The 19,301-nt window shown below is 71.4% G+C and overlaps 1 protein-coding gene across 1 annotated transcript in view; it reads left to right on the top strand.

Moving 5' to 3' along the window:
- Positions 1-19,301, top strand: part of LAMA5 (laminin subunit alpha 5) — a 41,078-nt gene that overhangs the window by 14,405 nt on the left and 7,372 nt on the right. Inside the window, exons 7-54 of the mRNA XM_045832720.1 lie at positions 689-804; positions 1,008-1,126; positions 1,233-1,323; positions 1,557-1,691; positions 1,805-1,864; positions 3,452-3,592; positions 3,672-3,809; positions 3,904-4,038; positions 4,117-4,251; positions 4,338-4,475; positions 4,868-4,920; positions 5,136-5,241; positions 5,373-5,425; positions 5,520-5,625; positions 5,936-6,035; positions 6,159-6,315; positions 6,454-6,592; positions 6,724-6,866; positions 6,954-7,060; positions 7,152-7,305; positions 7,660-7,820; positions 7,910-8,018; positions 9,583-9,680; positions 9,765-9,966; positions 10,073-10,199; positions 10,699-10,838; positions 11,378-11,493; positions 11,603-11,814; positions 12,187-12,391; positions 12,596-12,740; positions 12,952-13,092; positions 13,215-13,376; positions 13,540-13,641; positions 13,734-13,817; positions 14,436-14,666; positions 14,964-15,077; positions 15,231-15,358; positions 15,536-15,616; positions 15,700-15,914; positions 16,238-16,338; positions 16,615-16,795; positions 16,899-17,048; positions 17,334-17,485; positions 17,553-17,663; positions 17,855-17,966; positions 18,477-18,641; positions 18,730-18,926; positions 19,076-19,192. Of these exons, the coding sequence (XP_045688676.1) occupies positions 689-804; positions 1,008-1,126; positions 1,233-1,323; positions 1,557-1,691; positions 1,805-1,864; positions 3,452-3,592; positions 3,672-3,809; positions 3,904-4,038; positions 4,117-4,251; positions 4,338-4,475; positions 4,868-4,920; positions 5,136-5,241; positions 5,373-5,425; positions 5,520-5,625; positions 5,936-6,035; positions 6,159-6,315; positions 6,454-6,592; positions 6,724-6,866; positions 6,954-7,060; positions 7,152-7,305; positions 7,660-7,820; positions 7,910-8,018; positions 9,583-9,680; positions 9,765-9,966; positions 10,073-10,199; positions 10,699-10,838; positions 11,378-11,493; positions 11,603-11,814; positions 12,187-12,391; positions 12,596-12,740; positions 12,952-13,092; positions 13,215-13,376; positions 13,540-13,641; positions 13,734-13,817; positions 14,436-14,666; positions 14,964-15,077; positions 15,231-15,358; positions 15,536-15,616; positions 15,700-15,914; positions 16,238-16,338; positions 16,615-16,795; positions 16,899-17,048; positions 17,334-17,485; positions 17,553-17,663; positions 17,855-17,966; positions 18,477-18,641; positions 18,730-18,926; positions 19,076-19,192 (6,385 nt within the window). The remainder of the gene's footprint in view (positions 1-688; positions 805-1,007; positions 1,127-1,232; positions 1,324-1,556; positions 1,692-1,804; positions 1,865-3,451; positions 3,593-3,671; positions 3,810-3,903; positions 4,039-4,116; positions 4,252-4,337; positions 4,476-4,867; positions 4,921-5,135; positions 5,242-5,372; positions 5,426-5,519; positions 5,626-5,935; positions 6,036-6,158; positions 6,316-6,453; positions 6,593-6,723; positions 6,867-6,953; positions 7,061-7,151; positions 7,306-7,659; positions 7,821-7,909; positions 8,019-9,582; positions 9,681-9,764; positions 9,967-10,072; positions 10,200-10,698; positions 10,839-11,377; positions 11,494-11,602; positions 11,815-12,186; positions 12,392-12,595; positions 12,741-12,951; positions 13,093-13,214; positions 13,377-13,539; positions 13,642-13,733; positions 13,818-14,435; positions 14,667-14,963; positions 15,078-15,230; positions 15,359-15,535; positions 15,617-15,699; positions 15,915-16,237; positions 16,339-16,614; positions 16,796-16,898; positions 17,049-17,333; positions 17,486-17,552; positions 17,664-17,854; positions 17,967-18,476; positions 18,642-18,729; positions 18,927-19,075; positions 19,193-19,301) is intronic.

Genomic DNA, 19,301 nt, shown 5'->3' on the forward strand with positions numbered 1-19,301 from the left:
CCACGGTGTCCCTGGATGCTAAGGGACAGCAGTGCTCATTTCCAAGGTCCCAAGGACGCTCGCAGGGACAGGGCTGGAGCTGCAGGACCAGAGCTCCGGGTTTCACTTCACAACTGGCCCCGGGGTCAGGCACAGCGCTGGCCAGGCCCTGGGGACACCCGGCCTGGTGTAGGGCCCCTGCCACCCCCACCTAGGCTGACATGTGGTCTCTGCCGGCGTGGGGCTTTGGCGCGGGTGTCTGGGCAGTAGGTGGCTGCACCCTCAGTTCCCAGCTGCAGTCAGCTGTCCCCCTGCCTGCTGAGCCAGCGGGAGGTGCTATCCAAGACAGCGGCAGGGGACAGCCATCTGACTGGTGTCCACCCCCGGCTGGAAGACGAACCAGTTCTTGGCCACCTGCCCCCCGGGGAGGTGCCCTGGATGCATGGGGGCGCGTCTTGCTGAGCTCGGGGAGGTCAGCTGAGTCAGGCTGAGGCCTCGGGTCCTGGGCTGCAGGGGACCGCAGAGCCCAGGACTCCCTGCTCCCGGCGGACCCACAGGCAGGGGCCACCGCCCCGCCCACTCAGTGCCCCGCCCACTCAGTGCCCCGCCCCTGTGCGCCCTCCGACCCTGCCCTCGCGGCCCCGCAGACCCCCGTGCTCCCGTGCGTCCGCGTGTCCCCGTGGCCTAAGCCCCGCCCCTGCGCCCCCAGGCTGCAGTGCGCCTGCCAGCACAACACCTGTGGGAGCGCCTGCGAGCGCTGCTGCCGCGGCTTCAACCGGCGGCCCTGGGAGCCGGCCACGCCCGACAGCGCCAACGAGTGCCAGCGTGAGTGCCCCCGCGCCCCACACGCGCGCACCCACGTGCACACCGGCAGCTCCCACTCGTGTGCATGCATGCACATGCGTGTCCCATGCTGCCGCCCGAGCCAGGTCACACTTGGGGTGGTTGTGGGAAGTGGCCCGGGGGTCCCCAGCCAGGCGGGGTCATGGGGCGCCTGCTGACCCCCGGACGCCTGCCCTTCCCTGCAGCCTGCCATTGCCACGGCCACGCGGACGACTGCTACTACGACCCCGCGGTGGACCGGCACGGCGCCGGCCAGGGCCCCGGCGGCGTCTCCCGGGGCGGGGGCGTGTGCATCGACTGCCAGGTGGGCCCGCTGGGGCTGGGTGGGGCCGGGGGTGCTATGCGGTGACTGAGGGGGGGAGGGCTTGGGGGGCCGGCCGGGACTCAGTGGCGCTGCGCCCCTCCCCCAGCACCACACCACCGGCGTCAACTGCGAGCTGTGCCTGCCCGGCTTCTACCGCTCCCCGGACCACCCCCTGGACTCGCCCCACACCTGCCGGCGTGAGTGGGGCGGCCGCGGCGGGGCACCCCGGGCGCAGGGCTGACCGGGAGCGGGGGCAGCGGCGGTCTGGGTGTCCCCGCCCCCCCGACCCCCGGGCCCGCGCCCACCGCTCCGGAAGCCAGGGCCGCTGCGCTTCCCCCACTGCCCAGACGGGGGAGGCAGAGAGCCTGTCCGGGCCGAGGCCCCTGCGCTGGGGTCTCACGGCCGGCCGCTCCCGCGCCCCGCCCCCCAGGCTGCGACTGCGAGTCGGAGTTCACGGACGGGACGTGCGAGGACCTGACCGGCCGCTGCTACTGCCGGCGCAACTTCACGGGGGAGCGGTGCGAGGCGTGCGCCGCGGGCTTCGAGGGCTTCCCGCACTGCCACCGTGAGGCGCGGGCCGCCCGGGGGGCGGGGCGGGGGCCTCCCGTCCCGCCCCTCCCCCCAGCGTGCGCCGGCGGGGGGGGGACCACCGGGCTGACGGGCGCATCTCCTCCCCAGCCGTGGCCCCCGCCCACAACAGCAGCGGGGCGCAGACGCTGCCGGCGGGACAGATCGTGAGTAAGTGTGCTCCGCGCCCCCCCCCCCCGCCCCGTGCCCTGAGTCCCCCCCCCCCGGGGCGGCCGGGCGGGAGGGGACCACACCTGGGGCAGGGGTTTCATCTCGGTCCTTCGCATTTTATGCAAACAAAACATTCACGCCAGAAAAGCGTCAAAAAACCCAGGTGAGCGAAGGGTCCAGGGAGGCGTTTCCCCAGCGACCCACCCCCACAAATAACCCCCCTTCCCAGCGCCGGGCCCTCGCGTGGACGTGCACGCTCGGCGCTGACACACGCAGGTGTGCGTTTCAGGATTGCGCCTTCCGCGCACCGCCGCCCTGTCAACGAGTCCCTTCTTGTCCCGCGAGGCACAGGAAGAGGGAGCGTTTATTTAACCGACTCCCAGTGGCTGGAAATTTAGGTTCTTTCCAATTTTCCTTTTTTGAGTCCTGCTTGGATAAACATCCTTGCCGCTCAAGCTTCCCATAAATTCCTAGCGCTTGCGGAGGAAGATTTCCTCCCCAGAGGGACGGCCCTCCTTGCCCAGGCTCCAGGGGAACGCGCCGGGACCCTCGGGCTGTGACCGCCCCCTCGCTCTCAGGGTGAAACTGCCCGCCCTTGTGCACCGGCCCCCACGCAATAAATCAGGTCCCTGTTTTCAGGACGCGGCAAGGTTTCTCACCGCCAGCCTGACTGTCCCCCCCACCCCGGGGAAGGACCCACACCCCTCCTCCTGAGTCTTTCTGGAGCCGGGGGCCGTCCTCTGGTCCACGGCGTGTCCCTGTCCCCAGCAGGGGTCTTCCTTCCCAGCGGGACGGGTCTCGGCTGTGGTGGCGGCCGACCACGCTGCACCGCACGCACACGGGGCGGGATCTCTCTCCCAGTCAGTCGGTTAGTCTCGTTTTCTTCGGACGCCTTCCCAGCGGGGCAGCCCCGCTGTTAGTTTTCGGAGGACCCCCACACGGCTTGGCCACCGCGGCTGCCCCAGCCCGCGTCCCCGCCAGCGGGGTGCGCGGGTCCCTTTCCGCCAGGTCCTCGCCAGCTCTGGTTGGTTGTCGATGTGCTGGTGACGGCCGTTCTGACCGGTGTGAGGGGGCGTCTCACTGCGGTTTTAAGGTGCATCTCTCTGGTGATTCGTGGCGCTGAGCATCTTGTCACGATGGGTCCGTCGGCCACCTGTGTGTCCTCTTCGGAGGAGCGTCTGATCAGAAGTGTCCGGTCTCCGTGCAGTTTTTAATCGGACTGTTGGTTTTTTTTGTGTCGAGCGGCATGAGTGCTCCATGTATTTTGAGGGTCAGCCCTGTGTTCACTGTACCACTCACAACCGTCTTCTCCAAGTCGGGGGGCCAGTTCTGCATTGTCGTTCATTGGCTCCATTTGACATTAAAGACCATTTCCAGTCACACCCGACCTACGCTGTCACGCACAGGGCAGCGGTCAGACGTCCATGCGCCTTCCCTGGCAACCTCCCGCAGCAGGCCTGGCACCCACTGGGCGTCTGCCGTTGTGCCGCGTGACAGTGCCAGGGGAGGTGTTGGTGACGGAGGGAGGTCGGCGGTGGGGGGGCTGGGCCTGCAGGCCCCTGAGCCCCCCGTCCTGCCCACCCGCAGACTGTGACTGCAATGCCGCCGGGACCCAGGACAACGCCTGCCAGCGGGACGCGCGGGCCGGGCGCTGCCTGTGCAAACCCGGCTTCCAGGGCGACCACTGTGAGCTGTGTGCCCCGGGCTTCCACGGCCCCGACTGCCAGCGTGAGTCCCGCCCCCCCCCCCGACCCCACAGATGCGGGCCGCCGGCCCTGCTCTGACCCAGAGGCCACCCCTCCCGCAGCGTGCCAGTGTTCCAGCCCCGGGGTGCTGCACGGCGACTGTGACCGAGACTCTGGCCGGTGCACCTGCCGGGCGGGCTTCGAGGGGGCCGCGTGTGACCGCTGTGCCCCCGGCTACTTCCACTTCCCCCTCTGCCAGCGTGAGCGGGGTGTCCCCGGTGGGCACAGGTGGGGGGCGTGGGCTGGGGCCCCGTCCACCCCGCTCAGCGCCCCATGCGCCTCCCCGCCCCGCAGTGTGCGGCTGCAGCCCTGCGGGGACCCTGCCCACGGGCTGCGACGAGGCCGGCCGCTGCCCCTGCCGGCCCGAGTTCGAAGGCCCCCACTGTGACCGCTGCCGCCCAGGCCACCATGGCTACCCTGACTGCCGCGGTGAGCAGCGGCCGGGGCCTGGGGGGAGGGGCCGGCACGCCCCCGTGGAGCCGGGGCCTGACCCTGTGTCCCTCGCAGCCTGCAGCTGCGACCCCCACGGGGCCCTGGACCAGCTCTGCGGCGCGGGCGGGCTGTGCCGCTGCCGCCCTGGCTACGCCGGCGCCACCTGCCAGGAGTGCGGCCCCGGTTTCCACGGCTACCCCTCCTGCACCCGTGAGTGTCCCTGGGCGGGGTGGGAGCTTGGGGGGGCGGGCAGGCGCCTGCCGGCCACCAGGTGCCCACACCCCCTCCTCCCCCAGCCTGCCACTGCTCGGCGGAAGGCTCCCTGCACGCCGCCTGCGACCCCCGCAGCGGGCAGTGCCGCTGCCGGCCCCGCGTGACGGGGCTGCGGTGCGATGCCTGCGAGCCCGGCACCTACGGCTTCCCCGCCTGCGAAGGTGAGGCTGGCGGGGCTGTGCCCGCGTGCTTGTTCTCGCGTGTGTTCACGTGAGGCCCGTGTGCTTGCGTGTACATCCATGCACCTCATAAGTGTCCACACACAGCTCTGCGTGGTGGTTCCTGGATGTGTGTGCACATGCCGTGTGCGTGGTGTGCATTCACACGCTTACTCACGTGCAGTGTGTGCTTGTTGCATGTCCCTAACCATGTGCAGGGGGTGGGGGGAGAGGGAGGGACGCCCTCCCAGTGTGGGACCAGAGCACGGAGGTGCACGTCTTCACGCCTGCTCACGCCTGTGGGAGCTGTGGGTCCCGGCCAGGCCGGGGGCGGTGCCTGGCCGGCAGGATCAAAGACAAGGAATGACCGCGGGGAGGGGGGGGTCTCTCCACAGCCGGCTCCTGCCACCCTGCTGGCCTGGCCCCGGGCGATGGCGTCTTTTCCGAGGTGAGTCCCGGTCAGCCCTCCGCGGGGCTGAGACCATCGCACCCCGTAGTAATGGGGTGCTGGGGCGACCCCCAGTCTCATTTGTTCCCCTGCTGGCCCTCAGTCCCCACTCCAGGGGCACCCCCGAGCTGGCCCAGGGTGAGGGCTCCAGGGCTGAGGGTTCCTGGCGAGCAGGGTGGGGGCCCACTCTGACCCTCGGTCTCCCCCTCCCCCAGACACAGGCCCCCTGCAGGTGCCGGGCGCACGTGGAGGGGCCAAGCTGTGACCGCTGCAAACCGGGGTTCTGGGGGCTGAGTCCCACCAACCCTGAGGGCTGCACCCGTGAGTCTCCCCGGAGTGGGTGTTGGGGCTGGGGGAGACGCCTGAGGGGGTCGGGAGGTGAGGGCCGGCCCCGCAGAGCCCAGGCCCCGCCGCCCCCACCGCACTCTCAGTCCTGCTCTGCCCTCCCCCAGGCTGCAGCTGCGACCCCAGGGGCACGCTGGGAGGGGCCGCCCAGTGCCAGCTGGTGAGTCTGCAGGCCCAGGCACCAGGGGCCGTGGGATAGGCACGGGGGTGGGGGAGACCCCGCCCGCCCAACCCCACCTCCTCCCGACCCCCAGGGAAGTGGCCAGTGCTTCTGCAAGCCTCACGCCTGCGGCCAGACCTGCGCGGCCTGCAAGGACGGCTTCTTCGGGCTGGACCGGGCCGACTACTTCGGCTGCCGCAGTGAGCGCCCGCCTGCTGGGCCCTGGGGCCCCGTCCCGGGGGAGGCTGAGCCCAAGGCGGGACAGGTGCCTCGGGGGTCCCCAGCGGGACCCGGGCACGGGCGGGGTTCTGCCCTCAGGCCTCCTCCGCTCAGTCCTGTGCCCTCGGGCCTCACGGATCCACCCCCTTGCCCCTGGGCCCGGCCTCGGGACCTCCCCCGTCCAGAGTGCCAGGCGGTGCCTCAGCCACACGACAAGGCGGACGGAGCCCCGTGAGCACGGAGCAGGGTCCGGGGTGGGGCGCTGACCTGCCCCCCTCCCACCCCCCATAGGCTGCCGGTGCAACGTCGGCGGTGCGCTGGGCCAGGGCTGTGAGCCGAGAACGGGCGCCTGCCGGTGCCGCCCCAACACCCAGGGCCCCACCTGCAGCGAGTGAGTGCCCACTCCACCCGGGCTGGGGGGAGGGTGGCCCGGCCCCTGGGCTTGTCCCCGGGGTCCCGGGGGCCGAGCGGGGCCAGTGCCCACCCTGCCCAAACGCACGGCTGCCCTGGCCAGGCCGGCGCGGAACCACTACCTCCCGGACCTGCACCACCTGCGCCTGGAGCTGGAGGAGGCAGCCACGCCCGAGGGCCACGCGGTGCGCTTCGGCTTCAACCCGCTGGAGTTCGAGAACTTCAGCTGGCGGGGCTACGCCCAGATGGCGCCCATCCAGGTGGGCCTGGGGCTGCGGCCCCCCGGGCTCTGTGGGCAGCACCCAGGGGGATGGGTGGGTGGGCCTGGGGAGCCCCAGGATCCTGGGCTGGGAGTGGCCAGGGAGGGGCGACTCCGATTTTCCACTCCCCACCCCCAGCCCAGGATCGTGGCCAGGCTGACCGTGACCTCCCCTGACCTCTTCTGGCTGGTCTTCCGCTACGTCAACCGCGGGCCCACCAGCGTGAGCGGGCGTGTCTCCGTGCAGGAGGAGAGCAAGTTTGCCGCCTGCACCAACTGTGAGTGCCGGGGAGCGGGGGGTGCCGCGCCCGCACCCCTCTCCCCGCCCCCTGCACCCGCTGGCACCGGCATCCCACCGGGCCCCGCCCCGTCCACGTCCAGTCCCAGCTACCCTGCCCCTCCCCCCCAGGCACGGAGCAGAGCCAGCCTGTTGTCTTCCTGCCCAGCACGGAGCCCGCCTTCGTCACTGTGCCTCAGAGGGGCTTTGGGGAGCCCTTCGTGCTGAACCCCGGCACCTGGGCCCTGCTCGTGGAGGCCGAGGGGGTGCTCCTGGTGAGGCAGGGGCTCAAGAGTGTGGGGGGGCAGGGCGGGGCCGGGCGAGGCCGCAGCACCAACCTCCCACCCCGCCCCCGCCCCCAGGACTATGTGGCCCTGCTGCCCAGCGCCTACTACGAGGCCGCCCTGCTGCAGCTGCGGGTGACCGAGGCCTGCACCTTCCGGCCCGCCGCCCAGGGCTCCGCGGAGAAGTGAGGGCCGCCTCTCGGGGGCGGGGGGCCGGCCCTCCCGGTGCTCAGGCCGCTGGTCCCAAGCTGACCTGGACCGTGCCCCCACCCACAGCTGCCTCCTCTACGCCCACCTGCCCCTGGACGGCTTCCCCTCGGCCCCTGGGCCCGGGGCCCTGTGCCTGCAGGACAACAGCCTGCCTCGGCCCTGCCCGACGGAGCAGCTCAGCCCCTCGCACCCCCCGCTGGTCCTCTGCCGGGGCAGCGACGTGCGTGTCCCCGGGGTCCAGACCTGCGGGGAGGGTGCCCTTGGCCTGGGGGGAGACGGGACACAGGCGCGGGGCGGGAGTGACTCGGGCAAGGCCAGGGCCTGGCGTTGGCAGCCAGGACACCCGGGGGGCCCGGTCCGCAGCCCCGGCCCTTGGGCTCACCGAGAGGCCACGCGGGTCGCTGGTCCCCTCCGAAGGCTCAGCACGGGGCCGTGGGTGGGCGGGCAGGCCAGGCGGGGAGCGGCTGCAGTGTCCTGGGATGAGGGCCCCTGGCAGCGTCCAGCAGTGTCCCCGTGGGGTCCTGCTCTCTGGGGGGAGGGGCGGGAGGGGCCTCTGATCACCCCGCCCCCCCAGGTGGATGTCCAGCTGCAGGTGGCGGTGCCCAGGCCGGGCCGCTACACCCTGGTGGTGCAGTACGCCAACGAGGCGGCCCGCCAGGAGCTGGGCGTGGCTGTGCACACCCCCCGGCAGCCCCCCCAGCAGGGGGTGCTCACGCTGCACCCCTGCCTGTACAGGTGCGCCCGGAGGGGTGGGAGGGCTGCAGGCCCGGTGGGAGGGTCGGGCCCTGGGGCTGCCCGGCTGCTGACCGCCCCGCCCCCCCCAGCACGCTATGCCGGGGTGCCGCTCTGGACCACCAGCAGCTCCCAGCGGTCTTCCAGCTGGACACGGACGCCAGCATCCGGCTCACTGCAGAGCAGGCCCACTTCTTCCTGGTAAGGCCCTGACCCCTGACCTCTGACCTCTCACCTGCACCGGCCCCAGGACCCCCGGGGGTGAGGTGAGATGTTTTAGATTTTATTTTACTTCACTTTAAATATGTTTTTTAAAGATTTTATTTATTTTTAGAGAGAGGGGAATGGAGGGAGAAAGAGGGGGAGAGAAACATCACTGTGTGGTTGCCTCTCATGTGGCCCCCACTGGGGTCATGGCCGGCAACCCAGGCATGAGCCCTGACTGGGAATCGAACCGGCGACCCTTTGGTCCGCAGCCTGCACTCAGTCCGCTGAGACACACCAGCCAGGGCAGATCGCTCAGATTTTAGACCCACGGAACAAGTAGGGAGACGAGTGTTCCAGGGCCGGGTCTGCTCGTGCCCTGTCCTGGTTCTCCCAGAACCCCTCCCCCGCGGGCTTTTCTCCCCTCCTCGGGGCACGAGACGCTTCTCTATTTACCAGTAACGCCCCCGGGCCCCGTACGGGGACGCGTGAGTCCCTGAGTCGGGGTGAGAAGAGACGGTGGTCTTAGCGAAAGCCTGTCTGGGGCATAACTCACCGAAACCCCCCACCGCGTGCCCAGGGGCCCTCCCCGGCGCTGGGAAGGGTCCTGTTCGCTGGGCATCCTGACGCTGAGGGCTCAGCCGTGTCCTGTGCCGCGGGTCTTGCGCCCACACCAGCCTCGCCGGGCTGGCAAGCTCCTGGGGGCTAAGCCGTCGCGATGGCCGGACACGGCACAGGCTCCGTGGTTCTGGGGCACCCCTCCACGGCGCCCCACGGTCCGCTGTGTCGCGGTCCCCAGACCGTTGGGAGACTCCTCGGAGCCATAAATGCACAGTTTTCATCTGAGCGTCCGGTACTGACGAGAGACTGGCCACGCAGGACAGGGGCCCCGCGCCCCAGGGTGCCAACCCCACTTTGCGGAGTCCGAGTGCCTCTCTGTGTCACCAGCAGACACGGGCCGCTGTGGCTGCTGCCAGTCTGTCCATGCTGGGCCCCGAGCTCCCCCCGGACCCCCGTCCAAGGACCAGGCTCTGTCCACCTTTCCACGGAGCACTCCCACACACGTGGGAGCGCACCCACGGCGCACAGGACACCCCGCAGGCCCCCAGGGCAGCCACCCGCACCCCGAGGGCATCCCGGCTCTGCCCCTTCCAGAACTCTCCATAACGAGTCACACAGGGCGCCCCCCTGCCAACCCCGTGTGGGGGACGGATGTGGGTGCTGCTGTGGTCACCCAGCTGCCACGCCCTGTTTTGGTCGCGTTTGTCAGGCGCACACTTCCGGTCCCAGGGGACGGTCCAGGGCAGGAACCTGAGACCCCATCCCGGGAGCTCGGGGAGAGCAGGCAGTCAGACTGCCGGTGGTGAGGGGGTGGCCCGCGGAGAGTAGTGGCCTTGGGGACAGCTGGGAGGTGCCGCAGGCCCCAGAAGCTGCAGTTGAGGGCAAGGGGTTGGGCCGCCGGAGGAGGGGCCGGCAGAGCCAGGCGGAGCCTTGGTGGCCGATGCCGGGGTGGACGGCTGCACCTGCGCCTCCACGTCCACGCCCGGCCCTCTGCCCACAGCACAGCGTCACTCTGGTGCCCGTGGAGACATTCAGCCTGGAGTTCGTGGAGCCCCAGGTCCACTGTGTCAGCAGCCACGGGGCCTTCAGCCCCAGCAGGTAGCGGGCTCGGGGGCGGGGCGGGGCGGAGCAGCCAGCGGGCACACTGACCCGGACGAGGACTCACCCCTGTGCCCCCCGCAGCGCCACCTGCCTGCCCTCCCGCTTCCCGAAGCCGCCCCAGCCCATCATCCTCAGGGACTGCCAGGTGCTGCCGCTGCCACCCAGCCTCCCGCTGACCCTCTCGCAGGAGCTCACGCCGGGCACCGCCCCACCGGGGCCCCAGCCTCGGCCCCCCACCGCTGTGGACCCCGACGCAGAGCCCACCTTGCTGCAGCACCCCCAGGTGAGGGGCCAGGCCTGGGGACAGGGACGTGGGCAGGCAGGGTTCGCAGGGGGGCCCCCACGTCCCCCCTCCCCTGCCAGCTCACGCACGGCGCCGCTGCCTGCAGGGAACGGTGGTCTTCGCCACCCACGTGCCTGCCTTGGGCCGCTACGCCTTCCTGCTGCACGGCTACCAGCCCGACCACCCCAGCTTCCCGGTGGAGGTCCTCATCAACGGCGGCCGCGTCTGGCAGGGTGAGTGGCTGCGGCGGGCGGCGGGGGCAGCACAGCTCCAGACTGGGAGCCCGTTGGGGAACTCACCCACACGGCCCTGTCGTGGGGTCACCATGTGGTTCGGGCAGGTGATGTGCCGATTACGCAGGTCACGTGGCCCATGGACCTGGCTGGGAGTGACAGGCCCACCCGCCCCCGCCTGCCGCCAGTTCCCCAGCGAGGTGCCCCGGGGCCCACCCAGTGTCCTGTGCAGCCAGCCCCGCCTTCCTGTCCCCTTCCCAGACTCTGCTCCTCCCACCCGTTCCACGGATTAGGGGTCGCCCATCACACACGGGTGATGGAGGGGTCACCACGGGTCCCGGGTTGACGGCACACGTGTTCCTACACGTTTGTTTTGTCTTCTCGTGGCCCAGCCCAGGGGCCACACTGGTTCGTGGGGTGTGGGGCCGAGTCCTCGCCCCTGCCGACCCAGGGTGGTCTGTCGGGGGAAGGGCTGACCTGCCTGTCCTTGCCCCTCCAGGCCATGCCAACGCCACCTTCTGCCCACATGCCTACGGCTGCCGCGTCCTGGTGGTGTGTGAGGGCCGGGCCGTCCTGGACGTGACCGACAGCGAGCTCACCGTGACTGTGCGCGTGCCCAAGGGCCGGTGGTTGTGGCTGGTGAGTCCTGAGGCTGGTGTCCCTGCGTGTGGGCATCCTGAACCTGTCCAGGGACCAGCCGTCCCCACACCTGTCACACGGCCCGAGGCCACTCAGCCACGGTGTGTCCCCCGCCTGCACCCATGCTGGATGTCAGGGGCAGCAACCTCTGGGGACCTCCAGAGCATGAGACTCCAGAGGGGGCACCAATCCCCCAGAGCCCTGCCGGTCAGGGTGGTCTTCCTGGAGCGGGCAGGGCCTGCAGGGGGACGGAGGGAGGGCCCCTGGCAGAAGGTGCTGCCTCTTCCCGCTCCCCAAGGTCCCGGGAGGCCTGGAGTCCAGCCACCCTCCACGCAGCCCAGGCAGGGACCCAGACCCTGCCAGCCTCGCCGGGGCCTGGGCCCAAGGGGTGATGCCAACTCCGTCTTAGCTGCCCAGCCACATGGTGGCTGGTCGCGGTGGCCCCTGGAGCTCAGCTCCAGCCAGCAGGCTCCGACACACTTCCCGGACGCGGGCCCTCTGCTGGGCTCCTGGGAGGTGACCAGACCCTGGTGCCCTAGGAGTACGTGCTGGTGGTCCCCGAGGACGCCTACAGCCCCAGCTACCTCCGGGAGGAGCCCCTGGACAAATCCTACGACTTCATCAGCCAGTGTGCCAGCCAGGGCTACCACATCAGGTGGGCGGGGCTCAGGGCGGGGAGGGGCGGGGCTCCAGGCAGGGGCGGGGCTCTGGGGCGGGGCCAGTCCAGGCCGGGAGCTGGCCTCACCACGTGCGCCTCGCCCCAGCCCCACCAGCTCGTCCCAGTTCTGCCGTGACGCCGCCACCTCCCTGTCCCTCTTCTACAACAATGGGGCTCGGCCTTGCGGCTGCCACGAAGTGGGTGCCACCGGCCCTACCTGTGAGCCCTTTGGGGGCCAGTGTCCCTGCCGTGCGTACGTCATTGGCCGAGACTGCTCCCGCTGCGCCACCGGCTACTGGGGCTTCCCCAACTGCAGGCGTGAGTACCTCGGTCCATGGCTTCGCCAGCACGGGGGGGGGGGTGGCGCCTGAATTCAGGGGGGGTGCTTTCTGATCCAGGGGGCTCCCCAGGAAGTAGGGACAGTGGTCAGGAGAACCTTCTAGAGCCTGGCAGACCAGCCCAGCCACCTCCTGTCCATGGGACCTCGGGCAGTGTCTGGCCCAGGCCTTACAGGGTTGTCCAGAAGGTTCTGGGCCTCTGACCCCGGGCTGGAGGAGCCGCCTGAGGCTTGGGCGTGGAGCTGGGGGGTGGGGGACCGGGCTGGGAGGCCGGGGATGCGCCGCCCCGAGCCGCGGCCTGGGCCTCCCCGTGGGGCAGACAGGCCCACCAGCCCTGCGGGCGACCCCACAGCCTGCGACTGCAGTGGCCGCCTGTGCGAGGAGCTGACCGGCCGCTGCATCTGCCCGCCTCGCACCGTCCCGCCCGCGTGCACCGTCTGCCAGCCCCACACCTTCGGCTGCCACCCGCTGGCCGGCTGCGAGGAGTGCAACTGCTCGGGCCCCGGGGTGCAGGAGCTCACCGACCCCACCTGCGACAAGGACAGCGGCCAGTGCAAGTGAGGGCCCGGGCCAGGGGCCTCCAGGGGCCTGGGGACACTTCTGGGCGGAGCCCACACTGCCCCCACGATCGCTCCTGGGTTTCTTCAGCGCGCTCCCCTTCCGTCTGGGGGGCCGGGGGCCGCCTGCCGTCTCTCCCTTCAGCGTGAGTGGTCCGGGTGGAGGGCAGGCCCAGCCGGCTTCTGAACCCCTGCCCCCGGCAGGTGCAGACCCCACGTGGCTGGGCGCCGCTGTGACACCTGCGCCCCAGGCTTCTACGGCTACCCCGGCTGCCGCCCCTGTGACTGCCTGCACGCCGGCTCTGCGCCCGGCGTGTGCGACCCCGTCACAGGCCAGTGCCGCTGCAAGGTGAGGGGCGAGGGTCCCGGGGGGACCGGGGCCTGCGCCCCACCTGCCCCTCGCCCTGCCTCACCCATAGCAGCCCGTCCCCTGGGACGGCCGGGACCCCCGGGTGGTGTGGGAGAACCGCCGCCTGCCGACGACGGGGTGACGAGGAGACGAGGCAGCCGGGGGCCCGCACACGGCCCGCCAACCGGCTCGCCCTGACCTCCACCCCCAGGAGAACGTCCAGGGCCCCAGATGTGACCAGTGCCGCGTCGGGACCTTCTCCCTGGACGCTGCCAACCCCAAAGGCTGCACTCGCTGCTTCTGCTTCGGGGCCACGGAGCGCTGCCGCAGTTCCACCCACGGCCGCCAGGAGGTGCGTGGGCGGGGCCGCCCCGCCTCGGGGAGGGGCCACGTTGTTCGCCAATCAGCGGAGTCTGCCCTGGAGGGCGGGCCCTGGGACTTGGGGCGGCGCTCACCCGCCCCTGTGCTCCGCAGTTCGTGGACATGGAGGGCTGGACGCTGGTGAGCGGCGACCGGCAGGTGGTGCCCCACGAGCTGCGGGAGGAGGGCAGCCTGCTCTACGCGGACCTGCGGCGAGTCCCCGAGGGCTCCCCGGAGCTGTACTGGCAGGCGCCCCCCTCCTACCTGGGGGACCGGGTGAGCAGGCGCCCCGGTTTTGGGGCGGGGGGGGGGTGGGGGGTGGCGCGGTGCCTGTGTGCAGGGAGGCGCAGGGGCTCCGAGAGCGTGCCCAAGGCCGCCGCAGACGACTCGACCCGTGGGCAGCGTCTGGCCAGGTCACACTCCTCTGCCCGGCCTCCAGGTGTCATCCTACGGGGGGACCCTCCGCTACGAGCTGCACTCGGAGATCCAGCGTGGAGACGTGTTCCTCCCCACGGAGAGCAGGCCGGACGTGGTGCTGCAGGTGGCCGACGGGGTGGTCGGGCAGCCGGGCGGGCGGGCGCGGCGCAGCCAGCACTCGGGCAGCCCTGACGGGGCCCTTGCCTGCCTCCCCAGGGCAACCAGATGAGCATCATGTTCCTGGAGCCGGTGTACCCGGAGCCCGGCCGCGGGCACCGCGGGCAGCTGCAGCTGGTGGAGGTGGGTGGAGCGGGCCCCGCCCCCAGCCCCAGCCCCAGCCCCAGCCCCAGCCAGCCTGCGTCCCTGCCCCCTGCTGGGCCCCGGGGCTCCCCACTGGGGTTTGCCTGTGTCTTTGCCCCGCCCACTCTCGGCTGGGGGTCGAAGCCTGTCTCCCGAGGCCTCGCTGTCGCTCCTGACACGTGCCTGCCCCACGCCCGAGGTCGGAGAAGTGGCCGTCCCCTCCCGGGTGGTAGCGCGCCCGTCCCCTCTGAGACATTCGGGTTGGCAGAAGTCCTCACGCTCCCCGCTCTCGGACGCGCGGCGTTCCCATCGGCAGTGGGCATTTCTGCGTCTCCCTTAAGAGAGAGTGTGTCTCCCTGACGTCCGGTTTTCTTTCTAAAAGCTCCAACTCGCTCTTTGTTGGAAAACTCGCCGCACCCAGAGCTGGGGTTTGTGCCCCACGGGAGGGAGGGGCCGGGGCCACTCCACCCCCGACGATGACAGCGACCGTGGGCTGTTGGGGCTCCCTCCCCTCCCCCCACGGCGGCGGCTGGTTCCAGCCCGGGCGTGACCCGCCCCCGCGGGAGGGTCTGTCGCGGGCGCCGGCTCCGCCCACTGAGGACTGTGGTGGCCCCGCAGGGGAACTTCCGGCACGCGGAGACGCACAGCCCCGTGTCCCGCGAGGAGCTCATGATGGTGCTGGCCGGCCTGCAGCAGCTGCAGATCCGCGCGCTCTTCTCCAGGGTCTCCTCCGCCGTCTCCCTGCGCGGGGTGGCGCTGGAGGTGGCCGGCGAGGCGGGCAGGGGGCCTCCGGCCAGCAGCGTGGAGCTGTGCATGTGCCCCGCCAACTACCTGGGGGCCTCCTGCCAGGTGAGGTGGGGGAGGGGCGGGCCGCCCACTCTTGCCTTGGGTCCCCGCTGCTGCCACCCCACTTTACCTTCCACCTGCCGGGTGCCACCCTCCCAGCAGCCCGACCCCCCCACCTCGGGCCGGGCCAGCCGCTGTCTGCTCGTCCCCTGTCACCCGGTGTCCCCGCCCTTGACACGCTCGCTGCCCGGCTGCCCGCCGGTCCGCCTGAGTCTGGCTCGTGAGCGCGGTTCCCGGTCCGCCCCTGAGCCGGGCTGGCCAGCCTCCGCTGCTGACCCCCATGCCGATTCCGCCCCCCAGGAATGCGCCCCCGGCTACTACCGGGACGTCAAAGGGCTCTTTTTGGGTCGCTGTGTCCCCTGTCAGTGCCACGGCCACTCAGACCTCTGCGTCCCTGGCACGGGCACCTGCGTGGTGAGTGGGCCCTGGCGGAGGGAGGGCAGCCACCAAGGCACCCACGAGGGGTTACGGACCCACGGAGGCGTGCGGAGGCCTCTGGGCGGAGTGCGGGCGGGAGCTGGAAGTCAGCGTCCTCCGTGCTGACCCGCCCCCCGCCCCTCCCCCCAGGGCTGCCAGCACAACACCGAGGGCGACCACTGCGAGCGCTGCCAGGCCGGCTTCGTGCGCAGCGGGTCCGAGGACCCCGCAGCCCCCTGCGTCAGCTGCCCCTGCCCCGTTTCGGTGCCTTCCAACAAGTAAGCTGGTCCAGCCGACCCTGCCGTCCTCCCGTCCTCCGTGGCCGGGGCAGCTGGGTGGGCCCCTGAGGTGGGGGTGACGGGTGATGCCCGGCCCCTGGCGTCCAGCGCGGTCTGGATACGAGGGGCGCTCCTGCGGGCCGTGCGGGTGCGTGACAGCCACCTCCGTCTCGGCAGCTTCGCGGTGGGCTGCGTCTTCACGGGGGGCCGCGCGCAGTGTCTGTGCAAACCTGGCTACGCGGGAGCGTCCTGCGAGCGGTGAGCCCCGGGGGGCGGCGCCTACGAGGTGGGGGCGGGGCGGGGCGCAGCCGAGTGCGCCGCTGACCCCGCCCGCGCCCCAGGTGCGCCCCCGGCTTCTTCGGGAACCCGCTGGTGCTGGGCAGCTCGTGCCGGCCCTGCAACTGCAGCGGCAACGGGGACCCCAACCTGCTCTTTAACGACTGCGACCCCCTGACGGGCGCCTGCCGCACCTGCCTGCACCACACCGCCGGGCCCCACTGCGAGACCTGCGCCCCCGGCTTCTACGGCAACGCCCTGCTGCCAGGAAACTGCACCCGTAGGTCCCTCGGGGTGGGGTGGGGCGGCCCAGCGCGGGTGCTGGATGTCCCTGGGAGCAGGCTGTGTCCTCTGCCGGGGCCGGCCTCTACTGAGGGTGAACCCCGGGAGGGCTCCGGCCGGTCCCTCTGGCGGGGTGGGACAGTGAGGGGGCCACCTGTGGTCGGGTGGGACGTCCTCGCACTCTGGACCAGGGGAAGGTGGTAAAAAGTGGGGGGCAGGCGAGGATCCGAGGGGCGGCCTTCCTCCTGCTCAGTAAGTGTGGGGGAGGGGAGAGGCGGGGGGGGGGGGGAAGGGCTACTGTCACAGTTCCACCTCCTATAGGGTGCGACTGCTCCCCGTGTGGGACAGAGGCCTGTGACCCCCACAGTGGACAGTGTTTGTGCAAGGCCGGTGTGACAGGGCCTCGCTGTGACCGTTGCCAGGTACGGCTGCCTGGGACAGGCCTCAGGCTGGAGGGTGGGCTCTGGTGTGCAGGGGCGGGGCCTCGGGCTGGAGAGGTGGGGCCTCGGGCTGGAGGGTGGGCTCTGGTGTGCAGGGGCGGGGCCTCGGGCTGGAGAGGTGGGGCCTCGGGCTGGAGGGTGGGCTCTGGTGTGCAGGGGCGGGGCCTCGGGCTGGAGGGTGGGAACTTAGAGTGGAAGGAGGGGCGGAGGCAGGGTCCTGAGGGCTGGCCAGAGCTGTGACCACACCTGTGCCCGCAGGAAGGACATTTCGGCTTCGAGGGCTGTGGGGGTTGCCGCCCGTGCGCCTGCGGACCAGCCTCCGAGGGCTCTGACTGCCACCCCCAGAGTGGGCAGTGCCACTGTCGGCCTGGGGCGGGGGGGCTCCAGTGCCGAGAGTGTGCTGCCGGCCACTGGGGCCGCCCTGAGCAAGGCTGCAGGCGTGAGTGTGGCGAGTGGGGCCCATGGGGTGGGGCACCTCGGGGTGGCGAGCACCCAGGGGCCCTCTGCCAGCCACTCCTCTCACCCTCTGCCCCCCACCCCAGGTTGCCAGTGCCAGGGGGGCCACTGTGACGTGCACACAGGCCGCTGCATGTGCCCCCCGGGGCTCAGCGGGGACCGCTGTGACACCTGCAGCCAACAGCACCAGGTGCCGGTGCCTGGCCGGCCCGGGGCCCCCGGTGTGCACTGCGAAGGTGGGTCCCTGCCCCGCCACGCCCCGCTGCCCCGCCCCGCCCTCGACCACACCCCCTCCTCCAGCCCCCACTGACCCGGCGACCCCAGCATTGACCTCAACGCCCAGGGGAGTCCTGTGGCCACAACTCTTCCTCTCAGTTTTCTGAGGGATGCTGCATCTGTCCTTACATTGACCCTCAACCCCCTGGGCTGACCTCTGGCCCTCACCTTAGCCCAGTTCAGCAGCCCCTGGCTGCCCTCCACCCCCTGGCTCACCCGCCCCACCTGTCTACCTGCCTGCCCAGTGTGCGACCACTGCGTGGTGCTGCTGCTGGATGACCTGGAGCGGCTCGGCGGCCTCCTTCCCACCATCCGGGAGCAGCTGCAGGGCATCAACATCAGCTCTGCGGCCTGGGCCCGGCTGCACAGGCTGAACGCCTCCATCGCCGACCTGCAGGTACTGAGCGGCGGCCCCCTGGCCTCCCCACCCCAAGCGGCAGGCCCTCACAGTCCCCTCCCCACAGAACCAGCTCCGGAGCCTGGGAGGCCCCCTCCACGAGACCGTGCGGCAGCTGGAGGCACTGGAGGGGCAGAGCGAGAGCCTCGGGCAGGACACCCAGCGGCTGGACGGACAGGCAGGACCTCAAGGCCCTCAGGGCCGCCCCTCAGGGGTCTCCTCCCACGGACCCCTCCGCCCCCCGGGCCCCAGATTGTCCATATCTCTCCTGAGTCTCCGCTCAGGTCCAAGGTCACTGCCTAGGCCCAGCCTTTCCCCACGCCCTGCAGCCAGCAGAGGCTCAGGGCTGATGGGCTGCTGTGTCCACAGGCCACAGGGGCCCGAGTTCAGGCTGGCCAGCTGCTGGCCAGCACGGAGGCGACACTGGGCCGGGCACAGACACTGCTGGAGACCGTCCAGGCTCTGGGCCGAACCCTGAGCGGTAGGCGCTGGCCCCGGGTGTGGGGGTGGGGGGGCAGGGGTGAGCAGGATGACGCTCAGGGCTCAGGGCTCAAGGCAGCGGCCTCCAGGGAGCTCGGGTGTTTCACTGGGCCGAGGGTGCGGCCGCCGAGGAAGCAGCCGGGCACAGTCCGAGGTGGGAGGGGCAGCCGGTGCAACCAGAGGGAAAGGGTGGGAGGGCAGTGGGAGGTGGGCTGGTGCCCGCCCGGTGGGCACCCTGCCCCCTGGGGAAACTCGCTAGGGAGCACCTTAATTACAAACCGAAATGTGTCACTAGGAAGAGATCAGAGGCGACCTGACTCAGCCCAAGGGTCGGGGAAGAAGGGCAGGTCCAGCTGAGCACTGGACCGGAGGAGGGGTTGCCCGGGGGGGGGGGGGCCGAGGGAGAAGGCTGAGCAGGGGCACAGCGGCTGGGGGCGGTAGGGGTGGGGCGAGAGGACCGAGCCGGCCGGTGTCGGCCCCGGGCGCGACAGCCCCCTTCTCAAACCCTCAGAGCTGGTGACAGAGCACCTGCTGCCGGCCAACGCCACGGCCCCGTCGGGCGAGCAGCTGCGCCGGACCCTGGCCGAGGTGGAGCGGATGCTCAGGGAGATGCGGGCCCGCGACCTGGGGGCCCCCTGGGCGGCAGCTGAGGCCGAGCTGGACGAGGCCCAGAGATGTGAGTGGAGGAGGCCTTGGCCCAGGGGCAGGGGCGGGCTCCGGGGGTCCCAGCCCGAGTGACCGTCCCCATGCCGGATCTCCGCCAGTGCTGGCCCGAGTGCAGGAGCAGCTGACCAGCCGCTGGGAGGGGAACCAGGCCCTGGCCGCCCGCACCCGGGAGCAGCTGGCGCAGCATGAAGCCGGCCTCATGGACCTGCGGGAGGCCCTGAACCGGGCAGTGGGCACCACGCGGGAGGCCGAGGAGCTCAACAGCCGCAACCAGGAGCGTCTGGAGGAGGCACTGGTGCGGGCCCACCCCCACCCAGCCCTTGTCCCCTCCCACCCTTCACCCCTGCCTCACCCCCCGCATCCCTCCACCCCAGTCACCTGCCCCCACCCCATCACATCTCTCTGTCTCTGCCGCCACCACCACACTGTGCTCGTCCCCTGCAGCGTCGCAAGCAGGAGCTGTCCCGGGACAACGCCACTCTGAGCAACACCCTGCAGGCAGCCAGGGAGACCCTGGCTCGGGTCTCGGAGCTTCTGCAGGGCATGGACCGGGCCAAGGAGGTGAGCACTGCGCCGTGGGGCTGCGCCCTGGGCGGGGCGGGAGGCTTTTCCCCCCCGTGCAGAGCGTGGTCCCTGGGGTCCCAAGGGGGTGGGGACAGGGGGTGGGGAC

This window comes from Phyllostomus hastatus, unplaced genomic scaffold (assembly GCF_019186645.2).
Source record: "Phyllostomus hastatus isolate PE091 unplaced genomic scaffold, TTU_PhHast_1.1 phas_contig_17, whole genome shotgun sequence".
Lineage (NCBI taxonomy): Eukaryota > Metazoa > Chordata > Mammalia > Chiroptera > Phyllostomidae > Phyllostomus > Phyllostomus hastatus.